The sequence below is a fragment of the Grus americana genome, chromosome 3, assembly GCF_028858705.1.
Source record: "Grus americana isolate bGruAme1 chromosome 3, bGruAme1.mat, whole genome shotgun sequence".
NCBI lineage: Eukaryota > Metazoa > Chordata > Aves > Gruiformes > Gruidae > Grus > Grus americana.
Window position 1 is genome coordinate 96,023,222 of NC_072854.1, and position 23,524 is coordinate 96,046,745.

Below are 23,524 nucleotides of genomic sequence, written 5' to 3' on the forward strand. Positions count from 1 at the left end.
TGAGACCAGCACCAGGCATGAGCATTTGCAAAACTGCCTGATTTTTCAGCAGAACATAGTGAACAACCTAGTGGTGATCAGGTCTGTCCATGCTGTTGGAGAGAGGGGTGAATGCGTGAAGTTCTTCAGACTGAGTGTGGGATACCCCCCCAAAAAAGTGCCTGGCAGCACTATTTTACAGTAGTAGTAGTCAGTGATTACAACCTTTAGTAGAAATTGATCTGAACAGGTTCACATCTACTGAAGTGATTGGCTTCTTTTTTTTTTAACCCTCAGTTGGATAAAGAGCTGATGTGTGGAGTTACCGTTTCTGTCCAAGTGTCTTGCAGATCAGTGGGATGCATTGAACGGGAGGGCAATGGGCATGCCACCATTCCCGGAGGCGACGACAGCCTGCTTATGCAGATTATTCAGAAGATTTGCTGCTGTTTGAGAAGCTCAAGGGTGTCTGTATGGCTGCCGCATGTTTCAAAGGCAGTTATCCAAAGGGTCAAGCACCAACAGCTTCCACAGAGTCCAGTCTGAATTGAAGTGCATGTTTGGAAATTAATTTCTTAATGTGTCTGTCCTCCTACAGCGCAATCAGTGTTATTACCAGGCAAAACTGGCAGTTTCTCTACAGAAAAGGATTGGGGTGTTTATCCCAGTGCTATTGTTAAAAGGACTGGGTGGGTGAAAGCCATTCATCGCCTTGTCGGGACTGCCAAAATACAATGGCTACACTGGCTTATGTTAGTGCCACAAAAACTGAAGTGGGGAACTGTGGCAATTCAGCCTCTGAAATGTAACTTTGTCAACTTATTTTTTTTCTTTTTTTTTTTTTTTTTTTTTTTTTAAGGGCAGCATCACAGGAGGCACCCTCAGCTTCTCAGACAGAAATACAGTTCTGAAATGAAGCAGCAATCTGAACCACAGGACAAGTTTCAGAAGGGTGGGCTGCAGGGCATGAATTCTCCATTCGAGGAAAGCTGGGTCAACTCTACAAAAAGGTTGGTGGTACGGACCTCTGGCAGGCTACATCTCAGCTCTCAAGTATGGGTAGCTTTTGTTTGTTCTTTCATTCTTCAAAGATCAATGCAAACCTTTATTTTCTATAAATAATTTAATAAATACTTTTGTTTTACAATGATACAACAAATAACAAATTCATAGCAAAACAAGTCACAAAGAATTGAGGATCAGTATACTTTAATAAGGTATCAGTGTCAAAATACATTTCCTTATCAAGTTAAAGTTCCCATACAGTTATAATATTGTCAATAAGAATTCAGCAATATAGATTATGAAATAATTATGATAAAAAGTATGATTAATATTAAGACATGGAATATTCTTTCAGAGTGTTTTAGTAAACTGTTAGGGTATAACATTTTTAATGCTGAAACTACACAAACAAGAAACAGAAGAGCAGTATTCAAGTGTCTTTAATCCTTGAAGCCTTTAAGTCCTTGCCACTGCAAATTTGTCAAATCCTAGCTTACCAATTTTCATCACATTTTTGATGCTTACAATATATTTTTTCCACATGGTAGTAACTTCACTTTAGGAGTAGATTATTTTTGGTAATAAACTCTTGAAAGATTTCCTACAATTGGGACTATAATTTTTTTTACATAAGGTACCAATAAGAAAAGATCTTCAGCTTTTCTAAGTATGTGTGTTTAAGACTCAGTTTAACACAGCGAACTCCGAAGTGCTTGATGAACCCAAGGCTCCCTCTCTGCAAGTGTCAGTGCATGATATAAAGCAATTTTATAAACCAGGCTTCAGCGGAATCAGAAGTCTCAAAAGCGTCTATCTTTGTTCTAAGTTTCTGGGCCAGATTTTTACCTTTTGTACATTGCCACTGTTCCATTTTCTGCAATAAAGGTACACTGACTTATACCAGTGGAGGAAACAAGATGATATATCCCAACATATATCTAGGTCTGTATGTATTTTGAAGGTAGAACTGCTCACCTGCATTTTATTAATTTTATATTTTTGCTGTTTAAATATGTTGTGATTTAAACTTTCAAATCCCTTTGCCTTTGAAAGCATTCAAAGCCTTATGTTTTAAAATATGTGCATGACAACTAATGATAGTGGGAAAGGAGCTCTGAAAATGTCTGGCTGCCTTTTAATGACATTTCAGCTACTGATTAATGTACGGCAAGTAAAAATGATAGAGACCTGCCTCCCAGCTATTCATCTCACCACATAATCCTTAATTGTTTTTGTCTACTTATAACTGAGTTAGCCTAATACCCTGGGAAATACTACTTTAACTTTTAGTTTAAATGATTCAACATTGCAATTACATTGCTAGCTAGCATGTAAAATGAGAAAGACAATCAGAGGTGTTAGTACTGGCCCCTGGTCAGATTCCTGAAATATCAGCAACACCATAACAAATACTACTAATTCTAGCAGAAACAGCTCTTAAAGTTGTTGTGTCCTAGATATAGCAAAAGTACCAAGAGATGATTAACAACTGACCCACAGAGCAATTAAAATAAAAACAAAACCCAACTGTAAAAAAAAAAAAAAAGGAAACAACAAAGAACAAAACAAGAAAACCCAACACAAATGAAAACACAGGTCTAAATCCTCCACTGGGGTAAATCTGTAGGACTCCCTTGGCCATAGAGCTAAGCCCAGTTAAGGCAGCTGAGAATGGGGCTTGTGTCTGAGGAAAAACGCTTACAACGTGCAACTTTCACAGATAGATACCCACAAACATTGCAGTTCACCATTCACATTTCTTTCAACAAAGTGTATAAAAAATGAAGGGGGGGGGGAAGGCGGAAGGCAAAATTTTTCCTTAGTATACTTTTCCAAAAGTTTAATATTAAAGTTACAATACGATAAAAGCTGGAAAACAGAAAGACTCAAAGGATTTCAATTTGGCAGATCACAAAAAACTGTGGTTGGAGATCAAATTTGTTTCATTCATCTTTGGCAATAAAAATAAATCTTTGCAGTACTGCAGCCAAAGTTATCACATGATGAGGCATTTCTACCACAGCTTTTTATTAGCATGAAATTTGAAGAAAATTCCAGAGTATAAATTACAGGTAATGAGATAAGGGGAGGGTAATCAAACTCTCTAAACAACACTTTAATTGCAATAGAGAAAATACAGTAGATGTATTTCTTTAATATGAATAATAAAGTGAGTAACTTCAAAAGGCCACTATTTGGTAACGTGGACAGGTTCAATATCTAAGTAAAATCCTGTAAAAGTGTATTGGTATTAGAAATTGTCTACTTGCAAAAATATATTTAAAAACTGAAGCTGTTTTGAACAGTACAGGCCATGGAATATTGCAGGATTGCTCAGGTTGCCTGGTCCAGCGCTCTGAGCAGTTCACTGCCCTGCAGAAGCGTAGAGCTGCCCGAAACAGGGACGTTCACCTCACAGTCATATCTTGTCAACTCGGGCAACAAGTAGGGTTCAAAGGAGGGCCCCAGCAGACGACTGGTCATACCTGGAAGAGATTAGTGAAGTAAGTCATGGTGCTGAGACCAGAGAGACAGAGAGAAGACTTCTTTCCTCTCCTGCCTGTTCTGTTCATACCAGTTACAACTTCATTTTGTGTTTTATGTCAGTGTGCCTCAAACCACCAGCAGTTACAGGTTTCAGAACAAACCTATCCATCGCTCTGCCTTAAACAGTTGCTTGTCACACGGACAGGTGCAGTTTTTCACCTCCACCCCAATTTAGATTGTTCTGAGAAAAATTATATTGGTGCAGATGAGGAAAGCTGCAGTAAACAACACAGTTTCTAAATTGACACCCACTCCCCTTATATATTATTATATATATATGTCCCCTTTAATTACTTATTTTAACTTTTAGAAGGCATGTGTTAAGACTCTAATCTACCAACCTCCCATATCAATGCTGAAGTGAAATTGTTTAGTATAATTTAATCAATACCATCACAAGAGTATGGATGGAGGATGACTGGACCTCCAAGGTAAAAATGTATTAAGTTTAATTGATGTGAAGGGCAAAGATAGATTTTCCTCATATATTACACATATAAATACTAAGTTTCACACTAAACAACAGAACTAGTTTCTCATTCTATGAAGCAATACATATTTGGTTCTTGGTTTATCATCCTCCTCCATTTTTTAAAGTGTTTTCTTTCATGGCATTGGTACTGGAACTAAACACCAACAGTTTCCAATTTCTGTATTTGACAGCTCTTACCTGATGCTTTATGAGCTTGCTGGACAGCATAGTCCTGATAATGGGAACTGTAAAACGGAGGGGGAAATGCTCCTGCTTTCAAATTCTCACCAGGACTGCCACAGGTGGGTGGCTGTTGCTGCTGCTGTTGCTGCAGTTGATTCATTGGCTGGCTCAGACCTCTCGAGTTACAGACAAATTCATCTGATTTACATAGTAGGGGAAAAAAAAAAGTTAAATTAAGCCAGTGTAATCATTATAGTAGATAATACTAATTCAAAGCAAATTAATCCTTGGTGTGATGGTCACACAGTGTAGGCATACCTACTTTTTGTCACAAAGGAAGTCCAGAAGCAGCGCTAACTCTAGAAGTAGTATTGCACCCAAGATATACTTGTGAAGGAAACACAATGTTGTAGCGAGAAAGTATCAGTTCTACCTCAGAGATGTCCACACATTGGATCAGCACGAGATAAACCCATCTCCATTAAGCTGATCTCTGTTACCACCACAGCAAGGGTGTGAACATACACGAAACCATCTACCTGGTAGTTATCAAATGTACCTTAAATTGTTCAGCTCTTAGCGATACAACCTCATCTTTAATTTAAGCTTAGTGTAATAGTTACAGAGCTTATTTGCATTTCCTTTTGAAAGAGTTTTTGTTTCTGTTCAACCTGTCTTAAAATTTTCAGTACTTAACATTGCAAAACTACTTTCTTTTGTCTTACCAGTAAGAACACTTGTGCTGAGAGACTTCTTTTCTGTAACCAAGGAACAGTTTTCCCCTTTGAGAAATTTCATTCTCTTCCACATTAGGTGAGATGGGTTAATGACAGAGGGATCTCCCTAAAATGCGAAGAAAAGCAAAACAAATAATTACACCAATGACCACAGAGAGTTCAAAGTTGTGAAGGGGATGCATTTCTTATGATTACCCCACTCAGCTGTTGCAACAATTGTTCTTCATAATCCAGTTGTCGCTTCAGTTTCAAACTGTTAGACAGAGCAATTCTTGCTGGGTTTATATCTATGCCTCGTTGCCCAAAAGCATCCAGGGGCCTGTGGAGAAAAGATCTCTGGGTGAGTGAGCAGGGAGGCAAATCTAAACCATCTTGTTCATTTACAAGGATTCTTCTTTCATTTAAGGTGTCTTTGACACATGACAGTGGACAGACCTCAAATGTTTTTACTTCCTTTTGTTAGTCATCCCACAAGCTTTAGAAACTTTTGACTTTTGGGATCAAAGACTAATGAAAGTCTAGCATAAACAGCCTCCAGGAATCTCCAGAGAAGACATAAAAATGCTGTGGAAAAGTCATGTGATTTTTAAGGATAGGATTTTGAGAGCCACACCTGTCCCCTTGCTTTGCATACTAAACATGAACAAACAGGTTGCCTTTTGGGGACAAATCCTCTCTTTCCAGATGTATATTCAGACACTGGTATTTCTACGAACAACAAGAAATCCCACAAAGCAAACTGCACAGCTTCATGTTTTAAAATGACCATCGCAAAGAAGGGCTGTAGAAAAAAACCCTGTAATTTCAAATCTTAATTGTAATATTTACATATGCCAACAATAAATGTACTGTAACTCCTCCCTCTCCCCTATTTTCTGTTGTGCAAAAAATATGTGCAAAATAAGAAAGTATGCTTGGGTCCCAGCTTACTGCTGGACCAGTAAGCCTTTTCAGAGTTGTTTTATAACTGCATAAAGCCAAGCAGGCTTTGCAAAATTACTTGGGTAAGCTTTACCCAACCAGCAGGAAATCCATCCTTACAGGCAGGAAAAAGCCCACTTCTGCTTCCCCTAGCCTGACCGCTGCTGGGAGAGCGCCACACTAATTTCCCCAAAAGTGCAGTCTGATGCCTATCAAAACAACTATTCCGGCTGAATTGAGGAAAAAGAATTTTTCAGTATTATGACCTCCTCCATCCCCCCAAATCTTTTCTGAGTAAGATACAGTTATACCCCAAAAACTCTTACCTTTTTTTATATATGGGCATGATGGGAGAATGTACTGGTGGCCCTGAAGGGGAACTTGACAGGGATCCTGAGTATTTATCCATGAGTCTCCATTTAGCAGGAACATATTCTAATGGGGGATCAGGTGGCCACTGGGTGTTTGGTCTTCCTCCCATCGAAGACAGGGGAGTGCTGGCTTGGTCATGGTATGGTGGCAGTGATGACCTGCTGGCATTGTTGAAGAACACCGATGACAGGGACCCGTGACCAGGGTTAATGTTTTTATTTGATAGCTGTGGGCAATATTTCTCTGGGAGGAACTGATTCTGTGAAGCAGAAGCAAGGGGTTGGAAGATGGTACTCATGCTACTTAGACTCTGCTGGGTATTTTGTGCACTTTCAGAGAGAGGACATTCTTCTTGGCAGATTGGGCTAAGCTGGAAATCTTCTCCATCCATAGGAATGTAAGGAGCCAAGGTTTCAAGGTCCAGTTCATTGAAGTCAGTCTGCACAAAAATAAAGTTGATAAAGAAACTAAAAGTCAATAATAGTTGTGGCAGTTAGCGTGATATGAACTACTAGTAGATGTGAAGCTGAAAAATGACTGTGTACCAAATTTACCTACATGAAACCGGCCAGCTCCTATTTAAAGGTGTCTTATTTCTACGACTAGCGTACACGTTCATCATATCATCATCATCAAAGTAAGACAACAAACTGAAATAAGAAACAAAACCCCTTCCAGATAAGTGGTATTTGCATGCAGCCTGCAACATCACTGTGATCTGAACTAGATCTTGTGTTTCACTAAGCTTTGAATAACTTGTCTGCCATGACTCTAGAACATGTGGCATGTAGTTCAACCTCAGGCTTTCTCATAATCCAGCTACATGAGAAAAAATGCGTCTAAAAATGTGAGAGTTTTAAAAAATGTAGTTGGAAGGACACTATTGCACTTAAATCTGTAACATTTTTTTTCCTTGGAAAACTAGTCCTATTTAAATTCATTTCTCTTGGCGTTTGACCAGAGCTGAACAGAGAGGGAAATGAATGTTGGCCCACCAGTCAGCTCATGACAGGGGCACTTTTTTAACACTCATTTTTCCCACCAGACAAACCTGCTGATGTGGTGGAACACACCTGTGCAAGCATATGCTAAGCCTGACAAAATTGAAATTTGCTCATGTCAAGTCTTGCACTGAGTTTGATCCTGATCCAGATTTTCCTCCTATCTGTCCGCTCTTTCTGTTGCTTTCACTGCTTTTTCTATGTCCAAACTTAGATGAAATTTCTTCAGGTTATGGACTACAGCCTACCTGTATCTTACTAAGAGTCTGCAAATTGCACTGGCAAACTGAGACACCTCATTTGGGCCCAAATCCCCTCAAACTTTCCATACGATTCATAGGAGATGAGTGCAAGGTCTGAGCTGCCAGCAAAGCCGCTTCCTTTCTCTTAACTATTAAGAAATAGAACCTCTTAACAAAGGCATTTCAATTAAGTACCAAAAGTTAGATGGGCTGAATCACGCCTACACCATTTATTCACTTGATGTAATGTTATAATAGTGGAGGATTGAGTTATTTATAGGGGGAATTTCCACACTTACACCATGATTAGAGTGCAGGAGACTGATACTTTGTTACTTTATGTGCAAGTAATTGTCACATCTCTCTGAAGTCCTCCAAGAGGTACGACAAGAGGAATATAGCCAAAATGGCAGTTTTAATTTTGTAGTTGAAGGAGGCATGTGCTATGAGGGGCATTCCTTTCTCACTTTGAGGTTTTTCAAGAATTAGTTTATTTATATTGTGTTCTAGAAAGGATGTTTATTTGCTACTCATTAGGCCAGATTTAAAAAAAAAAATGCTGCTGCCTTATATTCCTCATCCAGTCTACAGAAGCTTCCAAATTCTGAAAGCTCTCTGCTGCTGCTTAGCAGTGCCACCACAGTGACACCCTAAGGCACTTGCTTCAGAGAGTTAGGGATAGAAATTTACACCCAGCTTTTGAAAGCGTATATTTTTGTTAGTGTCGTGCATCAAAGTTTTGGTGTAGGTGCGCAAACACAGCTTTACATGCATGTTAGTCTATCTGCACATACAGCATGCATCTGTACTACCTACTAGCAGGGACTGATTTTCATGGCTTTTGGAAGAGATATTAATTCCTTACCTGGGAGTTGCACTGACTTTTTGATTCTGTGTCCATGGCAAAGAGTTTTTCAATCACTTCAATCTTAAGATCTTCATCCACAGAACTGTAATAATCTCCTGGGCTGCTTGGCTGCACAGAAATAAGAATTTGTTATAAGCAGCAAGACGACCACAGTATTGGCTTAGCATCACGCAATTTATACCGTGCTATTCAGTAACAAATCTTTCCTATGATACCAGGCTGTATATATAGTGTCCTCAGAAGCCAAAACTGTCTGCTGCTATCATATGCTTTTCTCCAACACAAGATGACTTGTCACTACAAAGTTTGAGACCTATTCTGATTAACAAAGGCACCCGATACAGGAACCTAGTTGTCGTCTCAGTTTAAAAGTTTTTTTGGCAACTCAGACTAGCAACATGAGACGTACACTATTAAATACTTGTGTCAAGAAGGGAGACACTTAGCACTACCTCAGTGTCTTTATTAAAATTGGACACCCTCTAGTAAAGGCTGGCTAAGAGTGGCTCCAGCTCTTGGGGGCAATGCCCTGAAAGCACATTCATTCCTACAGTGAGGAACTCCATGGAGCTGCTCTCAAAAGCCTGAGCTGGGTAAAGTTTCTGCACTAGAGACTATAGCTTCTAGTTAACAGAAAGAGGCTGTATGGGTCTGGGGCAATGTAGTGACCACACCATTTTACATTGGCTTTTTATTTAAGGCTCACTCCATGAAAGGTGGTAGCACTTTCTTCTACTAGTTCTTTTATAGGTTATCATAATTACTGAGGGATAGCTGGGAGAAAATGAGGACTGCAATGTAAAGCCGGATATAGTTCCCATTTGATGTTTTTGCTATTGATGCTTAAGATATGCACAGTACAGGAGGGATATAGGTACACTAGGCCTTGTTAATACACAATGAGATGGGACTGTGTCCTGGTTCTGGCCATTTTCTAACATGAAAACATCATCTACATATATTGATGGGACTGACATACAAAACATAACATGCATTTTTTTTAAAGCTCTTCTTACCGTGGAACAGCTACTGTTGCTGCTTGCACTTGGAGTACTGCTGCCAGGTGCAATCTGAGGCATTGTAAAGGATGGTATTGTCAGTGTTTCACCTTGAGCAGCGCGGCTTTTCGCTTCCACTGGCCATGCTTTGTTTGGTGTCAAAACAGTGCTGGTGAAGGCAGGGGCTTCCTCAAACTTCTGTGTCCCTGCACGGAGTTTTAACAATATTAATGGATGCTTTTAGGTTGTGCTGTGTTATGATATAATTGCAGCTATTCATTGAAAGTAAACACTGCTCCTAGTTGCCATGACAATAAGTTGGCATAGACTTAATGCATGTTGTTTAGTCAGCAAGAAAGTCTGATTCTGCTCTCATTCACAGAAATTTTCCACTGGTGTGAGCACGTGGGCTCTTATAGCCATTACTCCTGATTTGTACACACAGCAAACAGACCGTGTCTGTTAAGTTTCTAAATGTAGGCTCATATGTGGTTCTTTGTTGCACAAAAATTATTTATACAAATACTAACCAAAATCCAGGGAAATAATGGCATCGCCGGGTGTTGGTGCCAGCTGAGCAAGTTCCTCTGGTTCCTCCTTTAACTTAGTAAACAAGAAGTCGCTCTTCTCCGTGACAGGGATGCCGTTCTCATAGGCGGTGCTCATCGTCAGCAGGTGAGGCTTGAAGAGCGATTCCGTTTGGTCCATGGAGAACACAACATCGTTCTTCTCAATTTCACTAACAAGAAAACAGGTTTTAGGTATTTTGCACTCTAAAAAAAAAAAAGATGTGGGTAATGTAGGCAGTACAAACTCTTTAAAGCTAGGGCTCGTACAAGCGTTTTGGCCTCTCTCGCTTGCATGCCAGGCTCTCGACAGGCGAGGCACAGTTCCAGCGTTGCTGAGCACCACCATCTCAGATGACGCAGAGAGTGTGGTCAGGACTTCTGTGGGAATACTCGGGGCTTTGTTGATCTGCTTTTTAAAGGGATGTAGTCGAGGCTATAAATGACCCAGACTATCACTCAAATAAGTATTTCCTATTTCAGCCCCATCTAGGACCAAAAATACTTGAGTTTTGCCAGACAGAGGCTAAACTCCTGATTGGCCCTGATTTTTGAGGCAGAAAACTGCTTCTCCTAGCAACATAAGACACAATTACTGCTTAATTTTATCTCTGTCACAGCATTAGAAAAACAAAACATATTAGCAGTTGTGTTACACAATAAAATCTTCACTGCAGACTTTATTCTCTGTTGTATCAGCAGAGCAGCCACTCTGCAGAAGAGAAAGGCTGTGGTGTATTTCAACAGCGTGTATGGGAACGGGCATGCCACATTTTTCATCGATGTCTAACATCAGTAAACAAGACTGAACAAACATGACTAAGCTGATTGCAGAATAACACCACTGACTAAATAGACCCTTCAAAAGTTCCTCTGATTATTGCATTTCTTCCAGCACATGAATCCGTATGTGTCCCATACAACTTACCTCAGCACATAGTTGACACAGACGATACACTGAGGCTGTAGGTTGCGCGTATTGTAAATCACCGTTCCTTGAGTTTCCAGCCATACGTATCCGCCATGCTTGGCAAGCATACGGTACTGGCCCGTCACTACTTGACCTTTTGTACACACTGAGAAAAGGGGGCAGAGAGATATAAATAATGCAGCAGGACAGGCACACAAAGTATGTAACACTTGTTTTAAATAAACCCGCTTCTGAGTTTTCATTATGCAAAACTACACTAAGACATTTGTCAGCAAGGATGGTTAACTTTGGGACAAGTTGGCCATTTGAAATATAAAATGGGCTCTTAATTTGAGGTCTCAAGATGCCTGGCATTTCAGTTCTTTAGATGGTCTGAGTATTCAGATCAGAGTGTGGGACATTTTTGTGTGTTTAATGTAAGATCCTAATTGCCCCGCAAAATAATGCCTGCTGACTGCATGTTTCTTGAAAATCCCTGTTCTAGAAGTGTCTCAGTTTAGGATTCCAAGTTGATCTGTAGAAAAATGAACTTATTTAGGTCAGATGATTTAAAAGCTATACTCAAAATCTCATGGTTTAAATCTATACCTATCTATTTTTTATACCTCAACACCACAAATAAAGCGAAGGTGGCACTAGCACAGCATTGGTCTTAAGAGGCTGAAGAAGTAATATCACCCTTAAAAAAGTATCAAAATTAAGAACAGTAAATTGGACTGTTTTGCCTAGGAGGAAAAAAAAAAGAAAAAAGCTGAACTACTGTATTACTCTGTCTGCTTGACCTGTGTTGTTCCTCTGCAATAGCTTGAAATTAGCAGCCTAGAAGTAACCAAGACCCATGTGACAAATCCACGTTTATTTAACTCAAAATGGTTTGGGTTTTTTTTTGAGCTGGCCTGAGTTTCTCAAGCAATAAACTGAGAGTAGTACAACTCGGGTTTAAAGCTTCATCTACATGTTTGAAGGGTGAAACCCTCCCCCCCTCCAATATTTTTTAATATTGGAAGAGAATGAGTTTCCACTATGGAGCTTTGGACTTCTGAGATGTAAAGTTTTATGACATCCTGCCTGTCTGTTGTAAATCCTTTCCTAAAAGCAATGAATATTGTCATGCAATTCACAGTTGTCAGTAGAGGAAAAAATATTGTTGATCAATGGCAATAAAATTAGGGCTGGAGTATGCAAGCAGTACTCGTACTAATAAAAGATTGTATTTGTAAGCAGTACGGTAAAGATCATCCGTGCTGATCCTGTGCTATCATAAACACTATGGAATGGTTTGATCCTAAATATTTATAACTTGTGCAGTAGTCGCACTAAGGATAGCAAAAAAGTGGGAGCTGGCTCAACTAAACCTTTGACTACATTGGCAATCTTTCCTTTTCAACAGCTTTTATGCCTGAAGACAGTATGCCATCAAACTAATGCCCTAAAAATAATGCAATTTGACTCAGTAAGGCTGGAAACGATTCTGCAGTCTTTGTACAGAAAAATCCCTTGTGAATGTGGCGTTAACAGAAGCTATTTATTGCCAGTCTCTCCTACATCACCACCATACAAATGTACAAATCCAGGCCTGTGAAATGCAACAACTGTTTTGCAGATAATTGTTGCTGTGTTTATCCTTCTGTCGCTGAAGTTTGTTTGTTTTCTTCCTAGGAGTACTTAATCATCCTTCATTTAATTTATTTAGACAAAGTAGAACATTACTTTTATTGATTAAATACTTCTGGTGGAACAAAATCAAAAGGCTTTCATTTCAAAGTGTTTTAGTGACTGGACTGTTCTGCTCTGCTTGTGAAACATAATTACACTGCTTCCTAATCATCAGCTCATCAATAAGAGTCACAGTGTAGGCGCCTGTTACATTACAAAGAAGCTTTTTACTGCTTTAATCTTTTTTATTATTATTATTCAAAACATGTCATGTTCTGATATAATAAAGTACAGCAGAATCCCTCCGTGGGATAATCTCATAAATTACTAATACACTCGTAACTGCTGACTCTGTTATCAACGCTACATTTAAGGTTTTGCCTTCAGAGTGAACTTCTCACTTTTTTTTTTTATTTAAGTATACATTGCCTGTATCTTTACAGAACTAGTAACATCTCAGTGAAATAGGCTCCAATTATATTCCTTATCTTTGGGTGGAGAAAGGGGGAAGGCAGAGATGAATTTAACTGAACATAAAATTTGTTTTCTAATTGCTGAGAGACACTTGAGAACTATGATTCACTTGGAAGGCTTATCGAACTTCTGCTACGTACTACCAAGTGGCAGGTCCCAGATGGTGACATTCAGCTCTCCAGTAAAGGCAACAACAAAATTCCCATTGGCTTTAACAGCAACAAGACCAGACTCTAAATGGAAGCGATTATAGATTATTAATCGCTAAATTGGAAAATAGAGCTCTGCAGTCAATCTTTTGTGTACATTTATGTAACAAGACAGAGATTTTTAATCTTGCTTGCATAACACATGAAAAACTGGGTATGCTAAATACTGCCAAACACATTCTAATCTTCCATTTGATGGTGACTAATTAAGACTTTCGTACTCTATATGCAACTATACTTCCAGCCAAGAACACAAACACTATTGTGGCTTGCTTGAATGTGAGGTTGTTATTTCACCTCAAGAAAAAAAAACAACCAACTGCAATACAGTAAAACTACAATGAGCATGATTTATCACTCAATTAGAAGGAAGGAAAGGGAAGGACTTCTGCTTCTATCCAAGAAACTAATTTGAGGTTTTTCCTCCCTCTCTCTTCAAACTTCAGTCTCCTTCCTCTATTTCCTATGCGTCTTTACAACCCTAAATGGTTGGCACTGTCAGAATTGATGACTGTATTGTTGCATGAATATATACTCTATACATAGTGTATTTCTAATAAAAATTATTGTTTAATAAATACAAGTGTGCTGAACATTAATTTTGAGGTGGCTATTTCCATGTATAAATGAACATGGCCAGGAAGAACTAATAAGTTCTGCATAGCTACGTGCTAGGAAGAACTAGTAAGTTGTGTATAAGCTATACACCTGCTTGGTTACCCTGTGCATTAGACAACATCTCAATGGCACACATTAGGAAACCTAGGGATCTCCTATTTGGAGGGCTTATGTCTGTTTTTTCAAGTCACAGCTTGCTGTCACTTTGCCTTTGTGGTTGTTCTCTGAGTTGGTAAGGAGCCTGACTGTCCCAGAAGACACGGGAAGTATTTCTCTTAGAAAAACTAAAGGAGTCAAATTTGCTGGTGATATAAACTGATGGTTCTGTTGTGGGCAACAGCATTTATCACAGCACAGACTTTGGTCCTGTGCTTCCAACGGTAAAGATCATCCATGCTGATCCCGTGCTATCATAAACATGATGGAACAGCTTGATCCTAAATATTTGTAACCTGTACAGAGCACAGTGCCTTGAGCACTTTTGCTGGTATAACTCATCCCTCTAGACTTTCCCTTACCTTCACTCTGCTTCTCAATCAGTCTTCATGCTCAACAGCAAAAGTTTGTAGGACATGGCCCTTTTCAGTAGGCATAAATGGCATCTAGACATGAACTCTGCAGTACACGAGGTGAATTGAATTGCTAGTGAAGAGCAACCTCCATCAATGCGTGGTCAAGATGGGTACTAGAAACTCTCTAGAAATCTTTATATGAACAAGTCCCAACTCAGTGGTCTCATTTAATTAACTAGATAGGGATAACTAACAAGGGCTTGCTCGCTCTCTCTCCTGCTACCAGACTGCCAGTTCTCATTTCATTCCCTCCCTGGTGTTGTCCCATTCTTAGAAACACAACACAACGATTCAAAAGCAACAGTGCAGCATACCCACTGATTTCGCAGGATGACTCTCCATAGCCCAGCATAGGGTATGGACATCCTATCGATGAATATCACATGTTAAACGCATGAACACATTACCTAAGAAACAATTTTAACAAATACATTCCCAGGCAACTCTGCAAGTACAGCGTGATTTTTTTTTTTGATTTTTTTTTTTAAGCAGCTCTGGAAACAGGATGATTCATACCAACACTGTTTTATAGCACACAGCTTTAATCACTGCCAAACATTCTTTCAAGTAACATTTCAACTCAAAGCTGTCCTGAATCCTTGCCATTAGAGCTAACACATATTCCCTTTTCCCCTTAAGGTCAGACAGTTATTCTTTGCTGCTCCTTTTCTCTGGGAAGTACAGAAATATTTTCTGTAAGTCTATTTGGTGGGCAATTCCCTACAGACATGACCTAAGTCACGGGCTTTTTCCTGGGGACAGAGACTTTGATCATAGTAACTACAAGGTGGTGGTGGTGGTGGTGGAGGGGGGTTAGCTTGTGAACTCCAGTCTAGGAGCTTTGCTTTGTTTTTATAAAACAAGCAGCAGCAAACGTTTTAGTGATGCATTGCTGAGAGCTCTCCCATACACTACTTCAGTGGCTGTAACAGCCAAGGGTGGGAAATGTCATTTGTAGGTTGGCACACCATGCTGTCTTCAGCCATAGCACCAACTCTAAGGACAGAGACCAAAGATTTAAACCCAATAATGTTAAGACACCTTATGTGAGAGAGAGAGGAGGCTAACTGTGGGGACTGCTGAAGAGAGGGAGCAGATCTTGGATTTGATCTCTGCTCCCGGAATAGTTCAGGTACTTTACATTAAAAACAACTAAAACTGGCAGTTCACATAGGCATAAGAAAAACAAGACGAAGCTGTTCCTGGTAGTATATATTATTTGTATAATGAATATCCCTTTTAGAAAGTCTCCTTGCACATCTGTTTTGGGTGGGGAAGATAGTTGTTATTTGGTAGCAGCAGACAGACATTCAAAAATCACTTCAATAAGCTCTGCCCATTATGCTTTACAGTTGCTCTTCCTGCTGAGCCCAATGGCACACCAGAAGGATAATACCACCAGTAAACTCACTTCTCACCAGGCTAGTACTGCCTAACTCAGCTTTCCAAATTTTCAGCTGATCCTTGTATTAATCCCTTAGAAAGACGGTGCTTCTCCTCTCTACCGTCCAAGTTTAGTTTTAATTATGACAAAAATCAGACCTTCCATAAGGATCAGCAGCAGGTTTTAGCTAGACAAGCACGGTAATCTGTGAGCTTTCTTGCAAAGCATAAATACTGTTCTCAGAGAATATCTGCAGACAAGGTACATTTGTATTTTCAACTACTTATTGAGGTACCTGCAAGCTGTGCTTTATGTGCAAGCTATGAAGAAAAAGAAGAATGTGACTTACAGTTCTGGTGACTCTTGGTCATACTCTCAGAGTCCAAGGCATGGTAGAACTCATATGCCGAACGGCCCAGCAGCTCCTCTGGATGGTATCCAATCAACTCTGTTATTCTTGATTGAGGAAAAAACAAATATTTAAAATCCAGGTCGCCTTAGCCTTATGCTTACATGTGCAGGGCAACTATCAGCTCTAGTCCTTAGACTAACAGATTTAAAACCATAATATGAGAAATTTTGGACTTCCAAACACATTAGGAGCTGTAGAGGACTTCTGACCATATTTTGAAATATTTCCTTGTTCAGAATAAACTGCCTTTTAATACTACTGGAATAAAAATTCTTAGGGATGTCATTACGTGTGATGCAAATTTTCCCAGGCCTATTGTACCACATCTCTCATAGAAGGTCTCAACTGGAAAACCATTGCCGACAAAGTTCTAATGCTGTCCACCACATGCAGAAACTCCCAACTACCATCATTCAAAATCAAATGCACGTGAGGGTGGTAGTGGTTGGCACTATCAGGTTTAAAAGCATGTGTACATTTGAAAAAAACCCAATTCATAAAAGGGTTAAATCACTACACCGGGTATTGCATTTAATAAAATAAATATGCAAGGTGAGAAGTTAAGGGCAGTTAAAGGAAAAAAAAAAATCAGCTCTTCTACTTAGTGTTTCTCAATTATATGAGAACTTCAGCATGTGGATTAGGTTACTTGGGTGACTAATCCACAAACTAAGTAGGACTTTACACAAAGAAAGCTATGATCTCAAAATCTAGACCTTTTTCAGAGCCTTTCTGAGTACTTGGGCAAGGCAGGATTTCTCACAAGTTCCTGAATAAATGAAAATAGGTCATCAAACTGTGCAGATGATTTTCTCTAATGAGGGGGTGGAGGAAAAGGGTGGTTTTTTTCTCCTAAATTCAATTTGACATACCATCACACACAACTTTACAGGAAACACAGTAAAAATCATTCAAAAGCAAAGATATCATATCTTCTGGGAAAATAAGGAAACATTATTGTTTTCCAAGTCAACAAGACTCTTGGATGCCTTTTCCTAGCTTTTAAACTGCAATAACAACCTGCAGTGTAGCAGAGAGCAGTAGCAGAAACGACTACAAACTGACTGCTAAGCTGTCAGAAACCTTGAAAAGCCAGGAGGTCTGTGAGGAATGGCCACATCTTGCAGCACGTCACTGCCGTCAGCGGTAGTGCCCAAGTTTTATGCCTCGTAACTAACTCCCTTGGAAAGGCTGTATCTGCCACCACCACATTTGATTAGTGGCGTTGCTGCTTTGAAGAGAGACATCCTCAGGTTCGTGTACTCCTTGGAAGGACAGCCTTGGCCCAGCCCTCCAGACACAAGCATGTCTTTACAAGACAGACATGTAAATACTGTAAAACAAACAGAGCAAGAGCATGGCATTCATCTCCCAGATCCCCCTCCAGCAAGGAAGACACATAAGATGGAGCTATTTTGTGTACGGTTTGAACGCCAAGGCGTTGAGTCAGCTTTTCCCTGCCTCCGCAGAACTGTATAGCTCATACCCCCGGGACGCCTTGGTTTTGTCACTCTGAAAACTACTCTCTGTCCTAATTTCTATGGAACGAACCTGGGTTTATAATGGTTTAGCTGAGCAAAGACTGTAGTTGGTTTTATTAGAATCCCCCAAAGACTTACTCTTCTGTTTATGTTTACAGTTTTATTTATGCTTACAGTTAGACCCACCAAGGGGAAATTCTTGAATCGGGTTTCAAAGAGAGATGCTTTTTTGACTCTCTTCACTGACAAGCTTCTGAGCTTTTAAATTGCACCCCAGTCAAACCTGTAACTTTTCTCTGAAACCACAATTGCTTTTTCTTTTTTAACAAAAGCAGAAGTTCTCACAATGAATTGGTCATCAGAGCTGAACCATCAGGAGAAAACAACAAATACAGAAGGAGCCCTAATAAAAGTAAGGCTCCCAAAATACAGTCATTGCTTGCTTTTACACAGTCAGCTGGGAGATGTTGGTCTAAGTGGCCAGAGGCTTTTGCCAGGACCAGTGTAAATATACAGTCTTTAAAAACAGAAACTATGGCCTTTGGTTATATAATGGCATACTATCATAAAACCATCCCGGTTAGTTTGGAGTTCATTACAAAGGGAAGGCTTTTAAAATTCAGGAAGTTGAGGATTTACTCTTAAACCAGTCATTGGGAGCTGAGGGCCAAGTGGGGGTTCAGCAGGGAGAAGGAAAAGGAAATAAAGATAATGGGGAAAAAAAAAAAGAAGCATCATGTACCCGGCAGCACCAATGCAAATCCAAAACCACATTACAGCCCTCACGGGTGTCAACAGTGGAACTGAGATAGCAAGCAAAAAATATGCGTTACAGCAGGCCGAGGGACTCTCAACTCTTATCATACAGAAATTGCAATCTCTAGACCAAATTGTCTATTCCAATCGTCAATTCCCCTCTCAAATTGCTCCTCACTGTTCACAACGAGCGCCCTCACTATAAAATTACTCTTCTTGTCGTTCCATGGCACAGAACGACTTGTGGTGTGATCCTGCTGTGACAATGTCAAATTTAATCAGATCTAATGTAATCTTGGATGACAGTTAGCAAGCGGTGGGTTGATATCTTTTTACTACAGCCATCTAAAAAGTATACAGAAAGATAAAAATAAGATATCAAAGAATTACCCATAAACCCCACAACACTGGCCAAATTCTAACCCCACGCCTGGTAACTCTGAAATACTAATCAAGAGTAATTGTTTTAAAATAATTTTGTTTGTTTTAATAAATTGCTAAACAGCCTCTATGCCCTTGTTAACTGATCTGTTAAACTGCTACCACTATTCAGATGCCACTATTACATTTCTCTTTATATACTCCTGGGAGTGAAATTATTTTTAAAAAATTCATAGAATGTTTCTTTCTCCCATCCTAAAAAAAAACCAAACCAAAACTGTCTGACAATGTTTCCTAGATACATTTTTAAATACCACTATTTTATAACAAACACCCTCTCTCCAAGAATTGTTAGCAGTATTGGGTTTGGGTGCATGACTTGGCAGATCACATCCTCCTTTATTCCTCCTCTGGTCCTGCTGACTCTGAAAAGCTTAAAAAAATCCCCCGGCCTGCAGCCAGTGCAGGGCTGGAAATCAGATTAGCCAATTCCATGCCGCATTACGCATCAGGTCCGAGGCGGGCAGGCATCCCTGTCTCCATCACACCCGTCCCGTGACTTTCCCGAGAAGACTGGCTGCAGCTGAGAGCCCGAACAGCACCTGGGCCAGGAGGCAGTGAGCGCTTCAGCAAAGGTCCCTCACTGACCTCACTTGAGCATCACTTTGAGGTTTGCCAGTGAGGTGCACTCTCCAATCTCTGCGTGCTTTCCACGGGAGCCTCTTAGCAATACAAAATGCCAAGTGAATACACAAAGGACTAAGTGCAAAGGAAAAAGCATCCTGCGGAGCTATGAAGAGGAGTACATAACTAAGAGAGTCACAGAAACGTATATGCCCTGTGGGACCAAAGGGTCACTTACAAAACTGAGTCCAGAACACAAGGCTTCTACTTTTGCTTAGACACCAGACAGAAAATTGCTCTTTGTGCAAGCTGCGGGATGACAAAATTGGAAAACAAACTGTATGGTGGTTTTGGATGGCATTCCTGCCACGGTAGGCTTTGTGTTTCCTTTGCATTTGTAAAAGCTAAGTTGGTGCTAATTAGAAGGATAATAATAATTTTTTTTGAAGATGACAGGTGGGCTGAGAGGCTGTTTATTCTCCCGTTAACCACTCGTTTCTGAAAACACAAATACCTTTGGGGGAATCTTAATTTTGCCAGACTGGCACTGCAGTTTTCTGAGCTAAACTTGTCACCATGATCTACGGAGGTCAAAATCTCAGAAAACACAGTAAAAAGGTGGGCGGGCAGTAGCCCTCCGCAGTACTGTATCTGTCCCAACTACTGCTAATTAAATGCTTTTTTGAGCACTACGGTTTCTCTTAATATACCCATTTCTTGGGATGCGGAGTCAAGGCAGAGTTTTGTGCTTAGGGTACACAATGGAGAAACAAGTGATCTGAACCCTATTTCTAGATTTGTACGATTTTGCCCTGCATTATCTCTTTGAGGCATGGCAAAGCAAACAGAGCTCACTGCTTCAAAGGCTGCATCTCCTATGAGATGAGCTATTACAAGTGGTTTGATTTTTCTGAAAATTGTGCTTTTCTGTCTCTTTATAGGACCACAAAGTTTTTTATTGTATACCATTTCTTGAGTTAAAATAGTATCGTAAGAACCATCAGGACCAAGAAGTCAGGCTCTCTGTGAAAGACTGCTGTAATGTTTACTGCTCATGAAAAAATAGCTGGGTGTATATTCGTCAGGCCGTGTGTGGACTGTGTGTGAGGGTGTGGATCTCTTAACAAAGTCTTTCTGTATTCAAACTGTTACCAAGTTATTGAAGTTAAATTGGTCTTGACGGGAACAAACAAACAAAGTTATACTTAAAGCAGAATGAGTTTAAAGAAAAAAAAAAAGAAAAAATAATAAGGTCCAACACAGCCACTATGCCTGGGGTAAAGCACTCTGCCAGCCTGCTAGAGGGTGGCGTGGCAGCCCTGCCAAGTACCCTCATTTCTTCTTGAAAATACTCATGGCTGCTTCTACTCTGATCCAGGCCAATGAAAAATACAAAATGCAAAATCCTGAAATCCCAGGACCCCTGTCCACTCCTCAGAGAGATGGCTGGCTTGCCTTGCTAGGCAAAAAACCTAGATGGGCACATGAAAAACTGCACCAGGACTCTGTCTCTCCTATTCATTTGGTCTATCTAAATCAAAGTTTCATTATTAACAAAACAAGTTGGTCATGTTTTTTTCTTAAATATGACATATACCAAAAGCCAGTTTTGCCAAATGCAGATCTTTGGCTTCAGATATCATCACTTGACTGTTGTCTCCATACTGCAGTTTCCCCCTAAGCAGGGATGGAGGACAGGAGGTCCTTTCAAAAGCTTATTTGCATTCTTACCTAATTTAAAAATATTCCCCAAATATTGGTCAAATGGCAAACTGACTTAAACCATCACAAAAGGTCCTGTGCCTGCATATTTCTGTTTTACAAGGACGTAACTGGAAGCACCAGACAACTCAGTTTCCCCTCAGTCAGGCACAGCCTGGATCCCACATGTACACTCATTAGGAGAAACCTAACTGGGACCAACACTATTGGCATTGCATCTTCCTGCACCATCCTATTCTGAATCATGATACAACCTCCATCGCTCCTTTTTCTTCTTCAACTCTTCCATTAAAATGTTCCGATCAAGAAAAAGCTAAAAAGAGTATAACTAATTGGGTTTCTTGTAACCAGGAACACACAAATCCCTAAAGCAAGCCATGCCTTCAAAGTAATGGAGAACATATGCTTTTCAGCGTGCCAGTGCCAGGGAACTGGTTTGTGACGCAGCCTCCCGAGTTGCCGCCTGCGCATCTCGCCCCGTGGAGAATAGATTTGTTTCCTTATCCTTCTCTCCCCTCGCACATGCTACCCGCAGCAAATACTGGCAAAGAGCGCTTCCCCCTCTTCTCCCCAGCACCCCAGAGAGGTTGCGGGGATGAAGGTGAAAAGCCAACGCCACCTACGTTACCCTCTCTGCTTTCAAAACCCTGGTCCCCTCCAAGACACAGCATATGGTTTCCCTTTGTTACGCATAAGCCATAAGACTGCATGTGCTGGGACACCTGAAGTAGTTTTAGGGTTGTCTATCAAATTCAGATACAGTTTTCACTTCTGTTTTGTGGATTTTTCCACAGCAGAAACATGCTGCCACTATTTCTATCCACCCATCGCCCCCGTGAAGATACGGCAAGCATCAGTTTTGCCACCAAGGTAACAAAATTGCCTTTGTACAAAGACTTGCCTTTTTTTCTGGCTAAAACACCCTCACTAGAGATCTTCCCTGACACAAAACCATTGTGCAGCTGAACTAAATCCTCACTTGGATTATTGAATTGTACCACTGATCAGCATTTCCGTATTACGGCTAAAATAATCCTTCCTGTAAACCACTTAGCCAAGTGGAGCAAAGGAACAGTTTTAAATCGCTCTCCAGGAATGGCTGAAGCAGGCATTTAACAGAACAACCTATTTTTGTTATATCTCACAAACCTTTCTTTACAGGCTCATCGCCTTGCAAAAGCCGTTTTAAGAATACAAACATATCCCACCTAACCACTGGCAAGTCATAGGCCCACATATATAAATTATTTTTGGAAGGCAAAATATATGGGCTAGTGTCTCACACATTTTAAATGAGGGATGACCAGTCTTGCCTGCTTCATATCGCATCTGTCCTGTACCCCCCTGAGGAAAGAACAAAAGAATCAAGGCACTTCATGTCAGCCAACTAGTTTTTATTACAAAGCGTTGAAAGGTAGCCAGCCTATATTTTGCATGTTGCTTTGTGACAGACAGAGACCACGAGCTTTCCTAAGGAAATGACAGATGTGATCCTTATTTTCTGCAAGGAAAGTATCATATACAAGGGCAACTCTCTTTTGTACCCACTTAAGATTCACATTGAAGGTGGATGCCTCCATTAGTAAGGTCCAGCACGGCTGCCATTCATTAAGGTAATTCCTCAGAAGCACCTCAGTTTCTTCCTTGGAAGAAACCTTCAGTTTCCTTAACTGAATGCTTCAAAAATAAAAACTTAATGCTCCCTGGAAGCAGACCTGTCCGCACCAGATGAACTGCTAAGGGGATGCTCGGATCGCTGCAGAAGCCTGCTAGAGGAGGCATGCTGCCCTCAATGATATCAGCCTTGAACTGGAAAGACACAGTCTCTTACGGAGAAATGAGCTGTGTCTGCTCTGCTGTGTTGCTGCAGAAAGGCCAGAGGACATTGAAAAGGGTTCAGGCATCTGACTGGCACATGCTGCTTTTCCTCCTCCACTCCTCAGCCTGGATTTACATTCTTGGCATAAGCTGCTCCTTCAATGCAATTTGTCTAGCAGCACCGAATTTGATAAGAACAGCTGAGTGTTTTGCATTTTTATGTGTCTAGTGATGTGTCGCCTGTTGGAGAGAAATCAACATCCCTCTGGGAGGGAAGCGAGAGCCAGGAGGATCTGCTGGGAAGAACCTGAAAGGTTTGCGAGGTCTCTTCCTTCTCTGGCCTGGCTGACTTTTACAGCTTTATCATAATCTCAATAAAACATGAATGAAATATCCAACCAAAACTATCTAGGAAAAGACATGCTGTTTTCTTGCCTCGTTTTAAAGAAAAATCGCTGAAATCCCCTACAAGTTAAATCCTCCAGAGGAAGCTGTTGTATTTCACTGCCATGTGAAAAGTTTTCCCTGTAAATCAACTCCTCCTATTTAAGACAGGGCATAATATGTCATTATTTTTAAAATAAGCATGTGTATC

General features: G+C 40.3%; 1 protein-coding gene across 2 annotated transcripts in view; it reads right to left on the bottom strand.

The window, feature by feature from the left end:
- Positions 1–1,171: 1,171 nt before the first annotated feature.
- The window catches only part of EPAS1 (endothelial PAS domain protein 1), an 80,858-nt gene continuing 58,505 nt past the window's right edge, over positions 1,172–23,524 (bottom strand). For both annotated transcript variants that reach the window (XM_054820707.1, XM_054820706.1), the window contains 10 exons: positions 16,085–16,191; positions 10,820–10,967; positions 9,856–10,064; positions 9,344–9,531; positions 8,325–8,435; positions 6,171–6,655; positions 5,119–5,242; positions 4,912–5,029; positions 4,202–4,384; positions 1,172–3,470 (listed from right to left, as the gene is read on the bottom strand). In XM_054820707.1, coding sequence (XP_054676682.1) covers positions 3,319–3,470; positions 4,202–4,384; positions 4,912–5,029; positions 5,119–5,242; positions 6,171–6,655; positions 8,325–8,435; positions 9,344–9,531; positions 9,856–10,064; positions 10,820–10,967; positions 16,085–16,191 — 1,825 coding nt within the window. In that variant the 3' untranslated portion in view covers positions 1,172–3,318. The remainder of the gene's footprint in view (positions 3,471–4,201; positions 4,385–4,911; positions 5,030–5,118; positions 5,243–6,170; positions 6,656–8,324; positions 8,436–9,343; positions 9,532–9,855; positions 10,065–10,819; positions 10,968–16,084; positions 16,192–23,524) is intronic.